General features: G+C 38.4%; 1 protein-coding gene across 1 annotated transcript; it reads left to right on the top strand.

Annotated features, from left to right (window-relative positions):
• Nucleotides 1–11,462: 11,462 nt before the first annotated feature.
• On the top strand, nucleotides 11,463–12,722 carry LOC109185273. Its single transcript, XM_019335253.1, has one exon. The coding sequence runs from the start codon at nucleotides 11,463–11,465 to the stop codon at nucleotides 12,720–12,722; it is 1,260 nt and encodes a 419-aa protein (XP_019190798.1).
• The last annotated feature ends 6,761 nt before the right edge of the window (nucleotides 12,723–19,483 follow it).

The raw sequence follows: 19,483 nt of genomic DNA, 5'->3' as shown, positions 1-19,483 counted from the left end.
AATTCTTATGTTAAATTAAATTAATAAAAAAAATCCTACTTTTACAACTTCTACCCAAACTACCTGTCAAATTATTATTATATAAAATCTAATAATTATTATATATCTATACTATTAATAAAAACAAAATCATTTATTTTAACTTCCTGCGCAAAACAATCATAGACTATTCTGATTTGTGCAATATTGTAAAACAGTGTAATACAATTCTTAATAGAATTTATTGTTTCTTACTTTACTATTCGTACTACAATTCTACATTAAAATTTATATTCTAATATTATAAAATAGTGTAATACAATTCTTAATAGAATATATTGTTTTCTACTTTCCTATTCGTATAACAATTCTACATTAAAATTCCTATTCGTAATACAATTCAACAATATTAAAATTGAAAAATTAGAAAAATACTCTGTATCATGTAACTATATTAGATTGAAAATGTTATAAAATATTTGGAGTGAAAATTTTTTACATGTCAATCATTATAAACCAGAAGGCATGATAACACTTTTTTTCCAAATCTATCTATATTCATACTATTAATAAAAACAAAATCCTACTTTTTAACTTTCTGCCCAAACACTTAATAATAATAATAAGTTTAGTGCTAAAAATGGAAAAATGGAAAAGAATCAGAAATTGGAGAATATAAGGAAGATTATACGATAAAATTAAAATTTAAAAGAATCAGTAATTGGAGAATATAAGGAAGATTATGCGAAAAATAGAATAGAATCGGTAATTCAAGAAGCCCATTTGTTTTAGAATTATTTCTACGCATTATTTTTACTATTAATCTAATGAATATAACGTAGATTTTGCGTAAAAAATGAAAAGCAACCAGTTATTACAAATTTACATTAAAATTACAATACATATACTTTCATATTAATAAATGCAATTCTACTTATTATTTTATAGAATCTCCAAATAATAATCTATGATATTGTTTGGCAATCAGCGGTTAGCGGTTAGCGTTAGCGGATTATGTTAGCGGTTAGAAAATAACGGATTGTATTAGATGGCTTGACCAACAGATTATATCAGCGATTAGTAAAAAGATGTTTGGTAAAATTAGCTATTTAAGTTAGCGGTTAACATGTAAAATAATCTAAAAGGGTATACATAATAATAATAATAATAATAATAATAATAATAATAATAATAATAATAATAATAATAATAATATTAATATTAATAATAATAATTTAATAAATGAAATAAAATTAAAAAAAAAATTAAAAATAAAAATAAAGCATAAGGGGAGGCGGTTCGACTCCCCATAGTTTTGCCACTTTTCTCACATCGGTGGGAAGAGTGGTGTAAGTGTACATATTTTGTACACATTAAAAACCTATATTGGCTAATTTATTTTTATAATAAATAGACTTAGGTTAGCCAAAGCTCTTGGACCATTTGTATCCATCATATGGTGAGTGATTAAGTGTCTCTTGTTTATTAGTGATATGAAGAGGAAAATAGCTGTCAGATTATGGTTCAAGCAAAATGTGTGGTTGTTAAACGAGTGGCTGAGAATGATTTGCTATGTTAGGAAAGCTACTTTTGTGCCTTGAGAAATTGGAAGCTTCATCACTATAAAAGGAAAGGAAGATCATTGTGGAAGTTGCCAATTTGAGATTTAATATTATTTCGAGAAGTAAACATTCTATTACTGCTAACGAATTGAATTAAATATATTATTATTCTGCTGAGCTACGGTCTATGCCTGAGTCAGTCGAAGTCTGCTGAGCTACGGTCTGCGCTTGAGTCAGTTGAAGTACTGTTCGAAGGTTATCAAGGCATACACGTCACGGTCCAGGTTGGATGTTAGGAAGGTTGTTTGTAGTATGGTAGCTAAGACTGTGATAGTCTAATGTACTGTTTTATTGTAAAACTCCTCGGTGAACATCTATAGTAGATTGGGCAGACGTGGGTTGCCCCGCAGACGTAGGAGAAGCGCTCCGAACTGCGTAACAAATCACTGTGTACTTGATTTAATTACTGCTTTTATTTTTTGTTATTTACTATCACTAAATAACAAAAATTAATCGATTAAATTTTAATATAAGTTTAAAAATCAAGTAGAAGTTTTAGGTTCGGTTAGTTTAAGGTTCACAGCATTATTTCATTTGGTATCAGAGTTAGGAGACTTAAATTACTAGTCTTTCGATGTACCTATTCCGTGTCCCTTATTTTTAAGCGTTCAGCGACTTTCAATTTTGTTCTTCCTTCTATTACTTTTGTGACACCTCGTAATCCAAATTCAGTTAAGGGATTAATTAAGAAATTAATCCTAATCCAATTGATAATTTAATTCCTTAAATTCCTGAAAATTCTAGTCGGGGACTAGTAATTGACTAGTCAACCCAAAGTCAAAAGTTGTACCTTAAGCTTTGTGAGTTGTTCTCCTGTTCCCTTACACATTTCATCTTTGTAAGGGCAAATAAGACATTTTCTTGGCAATAGTCTTTCAAGCTAACCTAGGAAGACACATTTCATTTCTTCAAACACTTTCCAAGAGAAAAATCATAAGCTCTCTCTCTTCTCTCTAAAAGCTAGTTAGCTTTCTCTCCAAGCCACACCTAGGGCTACCAAGATCTTTCAAGTTTGCCTTCAAGATTCTACCTTTCATACTTTTGAGCATCTAGGAGGGTAAGATCTAAGCTCCTCTTGTGTTTTTAGTGTTTTCTAAGGTATCTTTTTATAAAGGTGAAATCTTTATGTTGTTTTGGTGTGTTCTTGAAGTGGGTGTGGAAAGGGAACCTTGTTGAGAGCTTTGTGAAGTGTTTAAAGTGAAAGTTGAGTCTTCAAGAGGTAACCCATGCTCTACAAAATCTATTTTGCTTACCTATATGACGATTTCTTGGATTCTACATGTGATTTTGCTATGAAATGTGAGTGTTTATGCATTGTCTTGTGAAAATGCATATCTAGAGCTTGTGTTTAGGGTTCTTGTATGCCATTGTTTGGCTATTCCTTTGATTCAAGTAATTTTGTTGTATTTGGTGAGATTTGGCATGTTTTGGACTTGAATTTTAGCTTGGTGTTAAAAATCCCCGAAGGGATTAATTTTGGTACAGGTGATGTACCCGCAGGCGGAACGGTAGGTAGTGCACCACCTGCCGCCCCACCCGCGGGGTACAAGGTGGTTTGGCGTGGTGTTCCCGTGGGCGGAACCACGGGTGGGGGACCACCTGTGGGCCCACCCGCGGGGTACATATGTTGGTTGTGCGGGGATTTGTTCCCCGTGATTCTTTTGACTTGATATTTGGTCTTTTGACTTCCCGATGTTCTTTTGTAGAACTATTTGAGTGTCTTCTTGATGTTTCGTATGTCTAGAACTATATGGTAGGAATCCATGTAGGTTTTGGTGTCTTGAATCGTGCTAAGTGTTCTACATTGTGATTCGTTGAACCGTGATGAGTCTTGTGTGTTCTTCAGAACTATGTTTGGTTTACCCGTTTGATAAGCATGCTAGTTCAGTGTTTAAATGCTAGCATGTGTGTTGTTTGTACTTTCCTACTGGTTGATGATGACTTGTGTTAATCATTGTTGTTGTTGGACTGTGATCCATTCATTGATTGAGTATGGTTTCATATCTTCGTTGTGATCCGTTGATTGATTCCTGTTGTGATGTGGTGTGTGTGGTTGTACCTGGATTGCACGATTAATGGTATGAGACATTAGTCACCAAGGTACGGCAGTGGTCCTCGTGGTGGCCATGACGTGATTATGGAGTTTGTGACCTGTGTGTCGGGTTCACGTATTTCTTGGGAGGCATGTGTTGCCATGTGTGTGATCGGTACCCTCGTGTACTATGAAATTGGTGGATTTGTTGGCGGTTTGTCGGTGGATGGGGACAACGGTCCTCGGAGGGAAAAAGGTTGGACTTGGTGTACAGGGGTCCTGAAGGTAATGGTTGGAACTAGACATAAGGTTGGTGGTAGCCATAAGGTTGGAACCGGGCATAAGGAAGGCATATCAATTCGTGATGGGTGCTGTCACGAAGGCTTGTGTAGCTGTTATTGTGTATTTCTTTATTTGTGACGTGTGATGTCACAAAGGCATGTGTTGCCAATGGGTGTGTCCCTATTCTTTGTGTTATGCATGTCGGCTGTTAATCTACTGTGTGATGGTAGATTATACCTTGAGCCGTTCTTGTGAGCCGTTACTGCTTCTTGTCGTATTGGGATGTGTTTCCTTATCTTTTGTGAGTGCATAGTGTCTTGTGTTGATCTCTATCTCGGCTTTCGAAATTGATATATACTATATCCCATTTCGCAAATGCTTTTCTATACATATAAATTATCTACATATGATATTTCACATGTATTGGTGGGTTACCAGCATCATTCGCTGACCGGGCGTCATCCCATATCTTATGTGTTTCTTTCAGGTGATGAGTAGACGAGAGCGCGGTCTAGAACCTGTTAGCTTAGATCCCTTTATTTTGAGATGTTGTGGCCTGTGTGCCAATGTTAGACATTATTACTCCTGTTTCTGAATGAATTTAGATTGTGAATTTATGCAGATGTTTCGCCTGTGCGTTCACCTTCGAGTGGGCGTGGCATAGCACCCTTTATTTCCTATTCATATATTCCCTGTTTAGTTTTCCGATGTGTATGATGTTATGACTAGTTATCTGCATGTCTAATGCTTAATTTAGCATGGAAATTAGGGGGTGTTACAACTTTGTTCAATCTCACTGGTTGCTAAGTGTTTCAGAATAGAAAGGTTCAGGCCACTTCCCCAGCTTACAGGTGACAATTACGCATATTGGAAGGCTCGAACAAGAACTCACCTTAAAGCTTAAGGAGATCAGGTTTGGCGGGCGGTACTAACCGGTTGGACACCACCTACAAAACCTGGAGAAAATGACGGTGATCCACCAGTGATAAAACCTGAAACCGAGAGAGCTAAAGCTGAAATTACCATTGCTGGATATAATGATAAGGCTCTTGACACAATCTATTCTTTAATGCATGAAAATCAATTTTCTTTCGTTACAGGTATTGATTGTGCAAAAACTGCGTGGGAAATACTCGAAACCACCTATGAAGGTACAAGTTCAGTTAAACAGTCAAAGCTTCAGTTGGTAATAAAAACTGAATTTGAGGAACTTCCTATGAACGAGGACGAAGATATTGCGAGTTTTCACAAACGCATACAAGAGTCAGCAAATCGAGCAACAGTTCTTGGAAAACCTTTCTCCCAACAAAAACTTGTCAAAAAAATCCTAAGATCTTTACCTCCGAGATTCATGATGAAGGTAACCGCTATTCAAGAACATGATGGTTGGGAGAACAAATCAGTGGCTCAACTAATGGGCAACCTTCGAACCTACGAAATGGAAATTCTTACTGACCACACCAAAAAGCAAAAGACATTTGCATTTGTCGCTGAAGAACAGGATGATACCGCTAACCCAGACGAATCAGGTGATGACCCAGTTGAGTTTTTGACTAAACAGTTTTCTAATTTTTTGAAACAGGTATCTCAAAAGAGTTCACAAAACAAAAAATTTCAAAAAGGAGCAAGCTCAAACATGTCGAAAACTGGCATGTCAAACTCAAAACCTGCTGCCTCACGTCCAGCCCGCTCCAAGGAAAAATCAAACAACAAAGGAATAAAATGTTATGAGTGTGAGGGATTTGGTCATGTTCAAGCTGAATGTCTAACTTATCTTAGGCGAAAGAAGTCCATGACATCCACAACTTGGAGTGATGATGAACCTAAATCAGAAGCTGCTGACTCTGACGCAGAAGAAATGTTCGGTAATTTTGTAGCTTTTACTGCTAGAGTTGCGACATGTTTAGAACCTAGAGATGCATCTGACACAGAGGGTGGTGAATACAACTCGGCGGAAGAGCTTGAAATACCAGATTTATCTTACGAAGTAGAGTTTAACAAGTTGTATCCCAAGTGGGAAGCATTACTTAAAGCAAATCATATAGTGTCTAGTGAAGTTAGAGTATTGCAAAATGTTGTAAATGTGTTCATAGGTCAAGTAGCAGATAGGGATGCATTAATTAAAGAATACATTGACCGAGAAGATAAACTGAAATAGGAAGTCAAGGAACTGAAGCTGGAACTAAGTACTTACAAAAAGAAAATCCAAATGATGGATACCACTTCAACCCTTGATGAAATTCTTGGTTATGGGCGGCAATCCTGTGCAAGGTTTGGTATTGGCTTTACTGGAGGAACAAACAAAGACAAAACTACTTTTGTTAAGACATCTGATCCACGTCCAGAATATACTCCTGAGTCCAGCACAACTAAACAATATCATGAATCAGCACCTGCCACTGGCTCAGCAAGGCAAACACGAGGTACAGTACGTAACAAGTTTAACTATAAAGTATATAATCCCGTGTGTCACTATTGCAGGTTACGAGAACACATAAGACCTGAGTGTTATTACTTCTACAAAGAACAAAGGGCTGAAAAATATAGCCATAAGTACATTACTTCGTTTATCAAACAAGTATGGGTAAAGAAATCCGACTATATCAGTCTTGTATCCTTTCGCACTAAAAATGCAGGTAGGGATGAAAAATAGTACTTCGACAGCGGTTGCTCACGTCACATGACCGGAAATACAAAATTTCTATGTGACATAAACACAAGCAACGGTGAAGCAACCTTTGGTGATGGAGTCAAAGGACAAGTAATCGGAGTAGGTACTCTAAATGTTGCAGGTCTACCCAAGTTGAAAAAGGTGCTACTAGTAAATGGACTCCATGCCAACCTCATAAGCATTAGCCAACTTTGCGACCAAAACTGGAATGTTAGCTTCACCAAAGACAACTGCAACGTTATGGATAATGAAAAGCAATGTGTTTTGGAAGGTAAGCGATCAACAGACAGCTGCTGTATTCTAACAAACGATATCCTCTGTTGCAGGTCCAGTATAAATGAGTCTGAGTTGTGGCATCAAAAATTAGGGCGTCAGCAATCCAGCTAATTAAATTTCTTTTTGCCCGTGTTAATAAAATTTCAGGTACACTAATTCACAAATAAATATTACTTAGTGTTACTAATATTTTTTTCCTCTCGTGTGCAGATTAAGTCTTAAGGCTAAGCAGTCATAAAAGTTATCTTGAATTCACGTTTTAAAAGCCAAGTGTTCAGGTCTTATTAGTTTCTTATCTATCCACCTTCTCTTTATCTTGAATTCCCTAAAGATGATGTTTGTTTTGATATTATTGTGCGTATATCTTTTTGAACATGAATTATCCATTCTAGTTTATATATATACGTGTATCTCTAGATTCATTAAATCATGAGGTACTTTTAATCTTTCAGATTCTTTCTCTTTACTTGTTCATTTTTTTTTAAAAAAAAAAGTGTTCGTTTAATTTGCTTGGGTTATTCTTTATGTTTTGTTATTGGTTGTTTCTATGTGTTCACTAAATGTCCAATCTACGTTGTGTTGGCTGTTTTTGATATGATAATTGTTTGATTATGCCTTTTTGTTGGCGTTTCCTGTGTTAAAATATGTTTGCTTGAATGATAAATTTGGTGCAATTTGATTAATGTGTTTATTTCTCTGTGTTATTTGTTTGGTCCGGTCATGCCCGTGTGTGTTTTTGTTTGGTTGTGTGTTTTTCATGCTATCTGTTGTGATTCTGTGCCTAAATCATCTTCCTATCTTGTTTGACCAAAATTGAAAATTTCTTGAATTTTTGTGCTTCTTTGTTATTTGCTAAGTCGTTTTCAAGATTGCATGTACCTTGTTCTGTGTTTCTCTTTTCTATTTTCACTTGTGTAGGTTCATGTGGCAAAAGATTTCGTAAAAAGCAAAAAGGAATTATTATGGAGCTATTCTCTCTATTTCATCGTCAAGCAAACGTTATCTGGTATTAGTTATTGGATTCTCTTTATATGGTTTCTTTTATTGGCTTTAGTGGATATTATTGGATATCGGATTATCTTTTTGGTTGAAAATCTTCGGATTATTAGATTATCCAGGTTACCATATTATTTGGGTTATCGTATCTTTTGGATTATCATGTTATTTAGACTCTCGTGTTGTTGGTTGTGTGATAGCTTTTTATAAAGAATATCTGAATGGTTTTTCTACTATTGCGAACATGGAATGAATATGACAACACTACCTTCTTGGTGTATGGAAATTAATATTGATCAATGATAAGTGCATTTATGTCCATATTTTTACCCCTTGTGTAGACATTTTTTGAGTGACAAACACTTTGATTTTATGCAAAGAAGTGCCTTAATTCCTTTGTTTATATCTTTTGATGCATAAATTGTAGAGTGCAGACAATTGTGTACTTTTGAGGTATTTTGGATGAATTTGGAGTCAATGAGAGCCAAATATGAAGCTATGGAGATGGATGCAACACTTCCAAAGGAGTCTAGGGTGGTTCTTTCAATGGTCTTGGTCATGTGGGCAAACCAAAGCAAAAGAGAAGCAAGCGACCATGCAATTGCAATTCCCGACCTGCACGTCGATGTCATGGTTTTTGGACCATATCTCAAGCTAAAAACATCCAAATTACATGATTCTTGTCCCATTTCAAAGAAGACTCAAAGGGCTACAACTCATATTCAGACATCAAAGCCTAAAAAGGAAGCCACAGTGGTCAAAATCATCCTTGAAGTTGAAGTTCCGAACTTACAGATTTCACCCGAAACTGACCACTGTTTGGTAATTTGATCATATCTCGGCCTAGGATTGTCCAAATTAAGTGATTCTTGCGCCATTTGAAAGAAGACTCGAAGATCTACAACTTTCATGAAGACATCGAAGCCTAATTCTGAAGACAAAAGGGTCAAAGTTAGCCTGCAAGTCGAAGTTCTGTTGCAGATCAGCACTCGACGGGTCGAGAATTACTCTCGACGCGTCGAATCTTGGCAGAATGTCGCGATTTACATTCTGTAATTTCTCGACGCGTCGAGCAGCCCATCTCTGTTTCTTTTGACTGCGTTATAACTCATTTTTTGGAGAATAGAGTCATGTTAGAACCCTAGATAGCAAGAACTCGTTTTTTTTTTCATTTCCTTAGCTTAGATTAGTCTAGTATTTCATCTCTAACTCTTCTACAAAGCTTGTAATCATGGATTGGAGTGAGATTCAACCACAAAATCTTCATCTTCAATAGAGAAGCTTCTTACTCTTCTTCTTAAGCTTTTGTGCAATGTTTATGATATTTTCTTGTGCTTTGTTGTTATTTATGCTTATGAAGTGTGAGTAGTTCGTTTTTGGGCTTGGATTAGGGTGATATTGCCAACCTAGATGCTAAATAGGTGATTATTGCATAAGGGGGAAGAACCCTAACCTATGGTTCATTTGTTTGAGTTGGTTTTATGTTTAATCTTGGTAATATTTGGTACGTAACTCTTATTAGTTTGCTTTTGGATGGTTTTTCTCCACAATGAAAGTTGGGGGAAGAATTTAAGCTTCTCCTTTCTCTAAACCCATTTTCTTTTTATGAAAATAGGAAAGAATTGGGGGCCTAAATGCTTATGTGCTTTAAGAGCTAGGAATTGATACACCATGAAAGTGGGGCAATCCTTCCTCTAATCCTTGTTCTTTAGCTTATGAAAATGGCTTTAAGCTAGGATTTTTATGTGCTTTGCCCTTATGTTCCCTTGGTTGATGTTCTCCCCTAATCCCTAAGTTGTTAAAGCATCTAGAAGGCAACATCCCCTAATTTGAGCCCATCTTTTATCATTGTGATTACTTGTGTTTAAATTGCATTGTCTTAACTATATTTTTAGCCTTTAATTGTTGACATTACCCAACCATGAATTTGAATTTGCTTGGATTCTTGTGGGTTCCAATACTTTGGTGCCTAGAACTTTAGTTGTCACTCAAGTACGTGCCATAGTCCCAATCCCTTGCGGAACGACAATTTACACCCGTATACTCACCACCTCTTTCCCGTACATCAACTTTTTGGCGCCGTTGCCGGGGATTGGTTTATTTGGTTGTATTGTGTGATTGCTTTTTCTTTCTAGCATTAGAGTTAGTGAACTCGAAGGAGATCAAGTTTTTATTTTCTTTTATTTTCTTTTGTTAATTTGTTTTGAATTGTGACTAAGTGCTTCCAAAGTTGTCTTTGCTTGAGTTTGGTTGTAGGTACTCCTCTTGGTGCATGCAAACTAGGTCTAAAGGGAGCCAAGACCTTCACCCTTTCAACCAAGAACTCTCTAGGGAGCTAAGGAGACAAAGAAGAGACTTGCTCGGTTGGTTGAAGGAGTTTGAATCATTGGAGATAAACATGGAGACGGGTGACACTAGCAATCCCGGTCAAATCTCACCCAATGATACAAGCACCCAACATAGCCCGAGACAAGGGGAATTCAATGAAGCTCATGCTAATGTCTCTCAAGTGCCAATTGCTCCCGTTCAAATACCGGCACAAGACTTCATGGCAAATCCTAATGTCAATCCTTATGTTGGAGGAGGAATGGGGTTTCCACAAGCTCAATACCCATTTTATCCTAACATGAATCAAGGGGGCATTCCTCAAGGGTATGGGCAACCTCAACAACAACAAGGTCAAGGGGTTGGTATGCAAAATCTTCTTCACCAAATACACCCTAACTTTGCCAATCCTATGTTCAACATGCCTCAAAACTTCCCACAAGGAGTTCCTCCTATTTTCTATCAAGGTGTTCCACAAAGGCAACCCATGGCGGCCCATCTAGCTCCGGAGTTTGAAGAAGAGGATTGCATAGTTTACCCGGGGGTGGATGCCAATAATTTTGAACTCAAGACTTCTCTTATCCAAATGGTTCAAGCCAATCAATTTGGAGGATCAAGGGTTGAGGATCCCAAGGCTCATGTTGTTCACTTTGATCGGATTTGCCAAACAATCAAGATGAATGGGATTCTTAGTGATGCAATCAAGTTGAGGCTATTCCCTTTTTCATTGAGAGACCAAGCATTGAGTTGGCTCAATTCCTTTCCGGCCAACCACTTTACAACTTGGGAACAACTTTACAAGGCCTTCATGCAAGAGTATTGCCCTCCGTCCAAGGCCGCCAAATTGAAGAAACAAATTCAAAATTTCCAACAATTTGGAAATGAGAATTTGTATGAAGCTTGGAAAAGATTTAAGGAGTTGAGAAGACAATGTCCAAAGAATTTGCTTACTCCGGGGGATTTCATCTCATCCTTTTATGAAGGATTGTTGGATAGCTCAAAAACCATTCTTGACACATCTTCATTTGGAGGCATTTTTATTGATATGGGTCCGGAGTATGGTGAACAATTGATTGAGAGGATTACTTCTAACACGGCATATTGGTATAATGAAAGAAGTGACCCACCCAAGAAAGAAAAGACCGCCGAGATGTTTGAGGTTGAAGAAAAGATGGCCATGCAAGCTCAATTGGATTCAATTCAACACATGCTCAAGAATATGATGTAAGCTCCGAAGCAAAATGTGCAACCGGTGACTCAAACTCCTCAAGTATCTTACATGTCTACTCCGTATTCCTTGCCACAAGCTACTTGTAATCCTCCCGGTTCTCAAAGCATGGCAATGGTAGCTTGTTGTGCTATATGTGGTGCAGCTCATGCTTCTCAAGCTTGTCTATTGTTGGACCCTAGTGGCCAAAGCTCTTTACCAAACATGGAGCAAGTGGATATGATTGGGTACTCTAGACCTCAAAATCAAGGGCAAGGATATGGAAATTATGGTCAACAAGGAAGAAATCAATTTGGGCCTTCTTGGAACAATCAAGGTGTGCAAGGAAGGAATCCACCTCCGGGTTTTCAAGGAAATCAAGCAAGTAGAGGTGGAAATCAATTGAATCAACAATGGAGAGGAAATCAAGGACATGGAAACAATCAAAATCAACAAGGATCCTCTCAACCTTCTCAAGATGTGGACATGAAGACATTAATGAACATGATGATGTCTCAAATGTCACAAATTAGCAAGTTGCAATCTCAAGTGGAGAATCTACAAGCCCAAAATCAAGGAGGAGGCACTCAAGGGTCTACACTAGCCTCATCTTCTAGTGGTAGACTTCCGGCTAACACCGAAAATCCTAGAAATCATGTCAACGCCATCACCACTAGAAGTGGAAAATCTTTGAAAGATCCACCATTTCCTTCTAATGATCTTACAATTGAAGAAGATGTTGAGAAAGATGAAGATGAGGAAAGGCCAAATGAAGAGGAAATTGAAAAAAATCTTGAAAGTGAAAATGATAATGAGCCTCTAATTCAAAGAAACAAGTCAAAAGGGAAGGAGCCAATTCAAGAAGGAAACAACTCAAGTAAGAAGAATGTGAACAAGGGCAAGCAAATAGATGACTCGGTGATTCCTTGCAACTTGTTGCCATTTCCACAAAGGTTGTGGAAAACAAAAGAAACCGAGAGAGAAAACAAGTTTAAAACAATGCTTGATAAGTTGGAGATTTCTATGCCCTTTGTGGAGGCCATTACTCAAATACCTTCATACAAAAAATTCTTGAAGGATATTTTGAGTAACAAGAAGAGATTGGAGAAGAGTGCGGTGGTGGACCTTAGTGAGGGAGCTTTGACATGTGCCGTTCTCCAAAAGAATCTGCCTCCTAAGTTGAAGGATCCGGGAAGTTTTTCTATCCCTTGCATTGTTGGAGGATTTGTTGTGAGCCGTGCTTTATGTGATCTTGGGGCTAGTGTAAGCCTTATGCCCTATTCTCTATGCAAGAGGCTCAACCTTGGAGAGCCCAAGCCCACACTACCATGACACTCCAAATGGCGGACCGTTCCATCAAGCGCCCGGTGGGAGTACTTGAAGATATCCCGGTCATGATTGATCAATATTACATTCCGGGAGATTTCGTGATTCTTGACATAGAGGAGGATACCAAGGTTCCAATAATCCTTGGTAGGCCTTTTCTAGCCACCGCCGGGGCAATCATAGATGTCAAAAGAGGGAAGCTTGTGATGGAGGTAGCCGGCCATAAAATTGAGTTTGACATCTTCAAGATGGCCAAGCACCAACCTTCTTACATTGATGAGTGCAACATGGTGGAAGCCATAGAAGAATGTGTTGGAGAGGTTCTTGGGATTGGGGGAGATAACCAAGGAGGCTCTCTTGTGGGAAATTTCTTTGAAAAGTTGGGAGAGTGTACCCAAATCAAGGTAGACCTTGGCATGCAAGAGTGGAGAAGCAACTTTGAAAACATGACGGGAGCTCTTGCCATTCTTGAACCCCTTGGAGAGGAGCATGCCCCAAAGGTAGAATTAAAACCTTTACCTCCAAATCTCCGGTATGCTTTTCTTGGCTCTAACTCTACTTACCCGGTGATTATTAACTCTTCTTTGCACAATGATGAAATTGATAAATTGCTTAATGTGCTTAGAAAACATAGGAGTGTAATTGGGTACACAATTGGGGATTTGATTGGAATTGATCCTAAGTATTGCATGCATAGAATCTATTTAGAGGACAATGCCAAACCCATTGTGGAGCCCCTTAGGAGGTTGAATCCTAACTTGAAAGATGTGGTAAAGAAAGAGATTCTAAAGTTGCTTGAGGCCGGCATTATATACCCTATTTCAGATAGCAAGTGGGTTAGTCCCATACATGTTGTTCCGAAAAAAGGCGGTATAACGGTCATTGAAAATGAGAATAATGAGTTGATTCCTACTAGACTTGTTACCGGGCACCGAATGTGCATTGATTATAGAAAATTGAACAAGTCTACTAGGAAGGATCACTACCCCCTCCCATTTATTGACCAATTGCTTGAAAGAATGTCCAAAAACGAATATTTTTGCTTCTTAGATGGATTTTCAGGATATTTTCAGATTTCTATCCACCCCGAGGATCAAGAGATGACCACGTTCACATGCCAATATGGAACCTTTGCCTTTAAAAGGATGTCATTTGGTTTGTGTAACGCGCCGGCCACTTTCCAAAGATGCATGATGGCTATTTTCTCCGAGTTGGTGGAGGAGATCATGGAGGTGTTCATGGATGACTTCTCCGTTTATGGGAAGTCATTTGATGAATGTTTAATCAATCTTGACAAAGTTTTGTGTAGGTGCCAAGAGGTGAATCTCGTGCTAAATTGGGAGAAGTGCCATTTCATGGCAACCGAAGGAATAGTTCTTGGGCACAAGGTCTCGGCAAGAGGAATTGAGGTGGACCCGGCAAAGATAGAAGTCATATCAAAATTGCCACCGCCGACCACCGTTAAGGGAGTGAGAAGTTTTCTTGGGCATGCCGGGTTCTATAGAAGATTCATAAAAGACTTTTCCAAGCTTGCAAAGCCCCTTACTCATTTGCTTGCCAAAGATGTTGATTTTCATTTTGATGAGTCTTGCCTTGTAGCATTTGACAAGTTGAAGGAGGCCCTATGCCATGCTCCCATCATTCAACCCCCCGATTGGAGTCTTCCGTTTGAGTTAATGTGTGATGCAAGCGACTATGCAGTTGGGGCGGTGTTGTGCCAAAAGAGGAACCGAAGCTACCATGTGATCCACTATGCAAGTCATACGCTTGATGAAGCCCAAGTGATTTATGCAACAACCGAGAAGGAGCTTCTAGCGGTGGTGTTTGCCATGGACAAATTCCGGTCTTATCTCATGGGAAGCAAGGTGATAGTTCACACCGATCATGCGGCTTTGAAGTACTTGTTCCAAAAGAAAGATGCCAAGCCAAGGTTGATCCGTTGGGTTCTTCTTCATCAAGAATTTGATTTGGAAATAAGAGACAAAAAAGGCTCCGAGAAAGTTGTGGCGGACCACCTTTCAAGACTTGAAGGTCACAAGGAAAATGAGTTGCCCATTGATGACTCATTCATGGGAGAAACACTTTTCATTTTGAGTGAATTGGGAAGAAATTATGTGCCTTGGTTCGCGGACATTGTGAATTACCTTGTGAGCGGGTACATCCCAAAGGATTTCAATTTCAACAAGAAAAAGAGATTTTTGCATGATGTGAGAGATTACTTTTGGGATGAGCCCCTATTGTTTAAGAGATGTGCCGATGGAATTGTGAGAAGGTGCATACCGGAGGAGGAATTTTTAAGTGTTTTGAGCCATTGCCACTCTTCACCATATGGAGGACACATGAGTGCCGACCGCACGGTTCTTAAAGTGCTACAATCCGGTTTATTTTGGCCTACTTTGTTTGCTACCGCTAGAGAATTTGTGCGTAAGTGTGACAATTGCCAAAGGACCGGCAACATTGGAAGAAGACATGAGATGCCTCAAAAGGGTATACTTGAAGTGGAGTTGTTTGATGTGTGGGGGATGGACTTCATGGGCCCATTTCCTCCTTCTTTTGGGAATGAGTATATCCTTGTAGCGGTGGATTATGTGTCAAAGTGGGTAGAAGCAATTGCAACTCCGAGGAATGACTCAAAGATCGTGATAAAGTTTGTCAAGAAGAATATATTCTCCCGGTTTGGCATGCCAAGAGCTTTCATAACCGACAATGGCACACATTTTTGCAACAAGCTTTTGGAGAAACTTCTTCTCAAGTATGGTATTCATCACCGGCTCTCTACACCCTACCATTCACAAACTTGTGGGCAAGTAGAGTTGGCCAATAGGGAAATCAAATCTATTCTTGAAAAGGTGGTGAGTCCAACAAGAAAGGCTTGGTCTTTGAAGCTAGATGATGCATTATGGGCCCTAAGGACCGCATTCAAAACTCCTATTGGTGTTTCCCCGTTTAAACTTGTGTTCGGGAAGTCATGTCATTTGCTGGTTGAGTATGAACACAAGGCATATTGGGCAGTTTCAAGGTTGAATTTGGATGAGGACTCGGCAAGAGAGAAGAGGTTGTTACACTTGAATGAGCTTGAGGAGTTCCGGATGGATCCTTATGAGAATGCAAGGATCTACAAGGAAAGGACCAAGTATTTTCATGATAAGAGAATTTTGAGGAGGAACTTTGAACCGGGTGACCAAGTGTTACTATATAATTCAAGACTCAAGTTGTTTCCCGGTAAACTCAAGTCGAGGTGGTCGGGCCCTTTCCGAGTAGTGGAACATTACCCATCGGGAGCCGTTTCAATTGTGGCTAAGTCGGGAGATCCTTTTATGGTGAATGGGCAAAGGTTGAAGCTCTTCAATGAGCCGAAATTCAAAGAAAAGGAGGCTAATGTGGTTTGGGATCTCTTCTATCCCTCATATACTTGAACACCAAAGGTCAAGTCGAGCTAGCGACGTTAAACGTAGCGCTTCATGGGAGGCACCCCATGTTATCTTTCATTTTATAGCACTTTACTTTCTTCTCTATTTTTCTTTACACTTTTATTTTTGATATATCATGCTCTCACTTGTGCTTATTGTGCTACCATTTCTCCCTTGTGCTTTATTTTCTTTTACATCGAGGACGATGTAATTTCTAAGTGTGGGGGGTGGACAAAATATTGGAAAATTTTGAAATTTTGAAACTTTTTGAAACCTTGCTTGGATGAGTCATTGTGCATAATGTTGGGTAAATTTCTCATCTTTGCTTGAAGTTGTGATCACTCCCTCTTTGTTGGTTTGTGGTTTGATTTGGTGGTGCTTGTTGCGATGCAATTTGTGATTGATGATTTGAGGTATAACACATGATTGATCTATTCTCTTGCCAATTGCCTTGTTAACCACTTAATAAATGAATAAATTCTTGATCTTGTGTGTTATGCTTTGCTAGTGAAGGCTTATGTGAGATTCCGGTCATGGTTGTTTTGCTAGAACTTGCCTCATTACTCTCCAAGTGAAGTCTAAAATTTGCATGTTTAGAAATGATTTAGGCCATTTTTGTTTAGCCCGAGCCTTTCAAGCCTACCCTTTACACATGTGTTTACCACTAGTTGTCCCCGTTGAGCCTTTTGTGTTTGTTCAATAAGTGCTAAGCACTTGTCCCTTCATTGTGATTGTTTTTCCTTGTGTTAACCCTCTTCATTTAACCCTTAACCCCTATCCAAAATGTTTCCCTCCACCCTTGAGAGAATAGAGCATTTATTCTTTTTCTTTGAGAGATCTTTATTGGAGCTTGTTTTGTTAGCAATCCTCTTGATAATTTTGTCTAAGTGTGGGGGTATTGGTTCATGGAATAAGTTTGTTTATTGTTTTGCAATGAAAGAAAAGAAAAGAAAAAAAAATAATGATGAGAAAAAAGTCTTGAAAAAGAGATGAAATGAGAAAAATGAAAAGAAAAGAAGAAGAATAAAAGTTTGAAGATTGATTCTAGTTTGTGTTGAAAGTTGTACTCAACCCCCACTACTTTAGAGTGTTGCTTTATGTTCCATTGTAAATTGCTCCTTTGTTTATAAATGTCATATCTCTTCTAGCCTCAATTGTGAATAAATGTGAAGTTCTCTCCTTTGTTTATTTCCATACCCCTTCTTTGTTAGCCATTCACCCTTAGCCCCATTACAAGCCTAATAAAGACCTATTTGATCTTAGCATGCAATCTTGGAGTTGAACTAGTGGGAGTATGAAGGGCAAGCCTATGGAATCTCATTCAAAGCCAAGTTTTGCATAATCTCAACTTAGTATTGTGCACACTTGATCCTCACACACTTTAATAATTTTGGTGCTTGGTTATTGGCTTGAGAATGGAACTTGTGTGGGATGCTAAAATGATTCTTGAAAGAAGTTGTGTTATAGCAAGTCGGTTTGTGGATTGATAAGTTGTGCAAGTTGGGAGTGTGATCAATTTCATTGCTTGGATGGTAATTTGTCTTGTCTTTGCTTGAGGACAAGCAAATGTTTAAGTGTGGGGGAGTTGATAAGTGCATTTATGTCCATATTTTTACCCCTTGTATAGACATTTTTTGAGTGACAAACACTTTGATTTTATGCAAAGAAGTGCCTTAATTCCTTTGTTTATATCTTTTGATGCATAAATTGTAGAGTGCAGGCAATTATGTACTTTTGAGGTATTTTGGATGAATTTGGAGTCAATGAGAGCCAAATATGAAGCTATGGAGATGGATGCAACACTTCCAAAGGAGTCTAGGGTGGTTCTTTCAATGGTCTTGGTCATGTGGGCAAACCAAAGCAAAAGAGAAGCAAGCGACCATGCAATTGCAATTCCCGACCTGCACGTCGATGTCATGGTTTTTGGACCATATCTCAAGCTAAAAACATCCAAATTACATGATTCTTGTCCCATTTCAAAGAAGACTCAAAGGGCTACAACTCATATTCAGACATCAAAGCCTAAAAAGGAAGCCACAGTGGTCAAAATCATCCTTGAAGTTGAAGTTCCGAACTTACAGATTTCACCCGAAACTGATCACTGTTTGGTAATTTGATCATATCTCGGCCTAGGATTGTCCAAATTAAGTGATTCTTGCGCCATTTGAAAGAAGACTCGAAGATCTACAACTTTCATGAAGACATCGAAGCCTAATTCTGAAGACAAAAGGGTCAAAGTTAGCCTGCAAGTCGAAGTTCTGTTGCAGATCAGCACTCGACGGGTCGAGAATTACTCTCGACGCGTCGAATCTTGGCAGAATGTCGCGATTTACATTCTGTAATTTCTCGACGCGTCGAGCAGCCCATCTCTGTTTCTTTTGACTGCGTTATAACTCATTTTTTGGAGAATAGAGTCATGTTAGAACCCTAGATAGCAAGAACTCGTTTTCTTTTCATTTCCTTAGCTTAGATTAGTCTAGTATTTCATCTCTAACTCTTCTACAAAGCTTGTAATCAGGATTGGAGTGAGATTCAACCACAAAATTTTCATCTTCAATAGAGAAGCTTCTTACTCTTCTTCTTAAGCTTTTGTGCAATGTTTATGATATTTTCTTGTGCTTTGTTGTTATTTATGCTTATGAAGTGTGAGTAGTTCGTTTTTGGGCTTGGATTAGGGTGATATTGCCAACCTAGATGCTAAATAGGTGATTATTGCATAAGGGGGAAGAACCCTAACCTAGGGTTCATTTGTTTGAGTTGGTTTTATGTTTAATCTTGCTAATATTTGGTACGTAACTCTTATTAGTTTGCTTTTGGATAGTTTTTCTCCACAATGAAAGTTGGGGGAAGAATTTAAGCCTCTCCTTTCTCTAAACCCATTTTCTTTCTATGAAAATAGGGAAGAATTGGGGGCCTAAATGCTTATGTGCTTTAAGAGCTAGGAATTGATACACCATGAAAGTGGGGCAATCCTTCCTCTAATCCTTGTTCTTTAGCTTATGAAAATGGCTTTAAGCTAGGATTTTTATGTGCTTTGCCCTTATGTTCCCTTTGTTGATGTTCTCCCCTAATCCCTAAGTTGTTAAAGCATCTAGAAGGCAACATCCCCTAATTTGAGCCCATATTTTATCATTGTGATTACTTGTGTTTAAATTGCATTGTCTTAACTAGATTTTTAGCCTTTAATTGTTGACATTACCCAACCATGAATTTGAATTTGCTTGGATTCTTGTGGGTTCCAATACTTTGGTGCCTAGAACTTTAGTTGTCACTCAAGTACGTGCCATAGTCCCAATCCCTTGCGGAACGACAATTTACACCCGTATACTCACCACCTCTTTCCCGTACATCAATCAA

Source organism: Ipomoea nil, unplaced genomic scaffold (assembly GCF_001879475.1).
Source record: "Ipomoea nil cultivar Tokyo-kokei standard unplaced genomic scaffold, Asagao_1.1 scaffold1317, whole genome shotgun sequence".
Classification (NCBI taxonomy): Eukaryota; Viridiplantae; Streptophyta; class Magnoliopsida; order Solanales; family Convolvulaceae; genus Ipomoea; species Ipomoea nil.
Note: the sequence above shows the minus strand (reverse complement) of the source record. Positions and strands in the feature narration are given on the sequence as shown.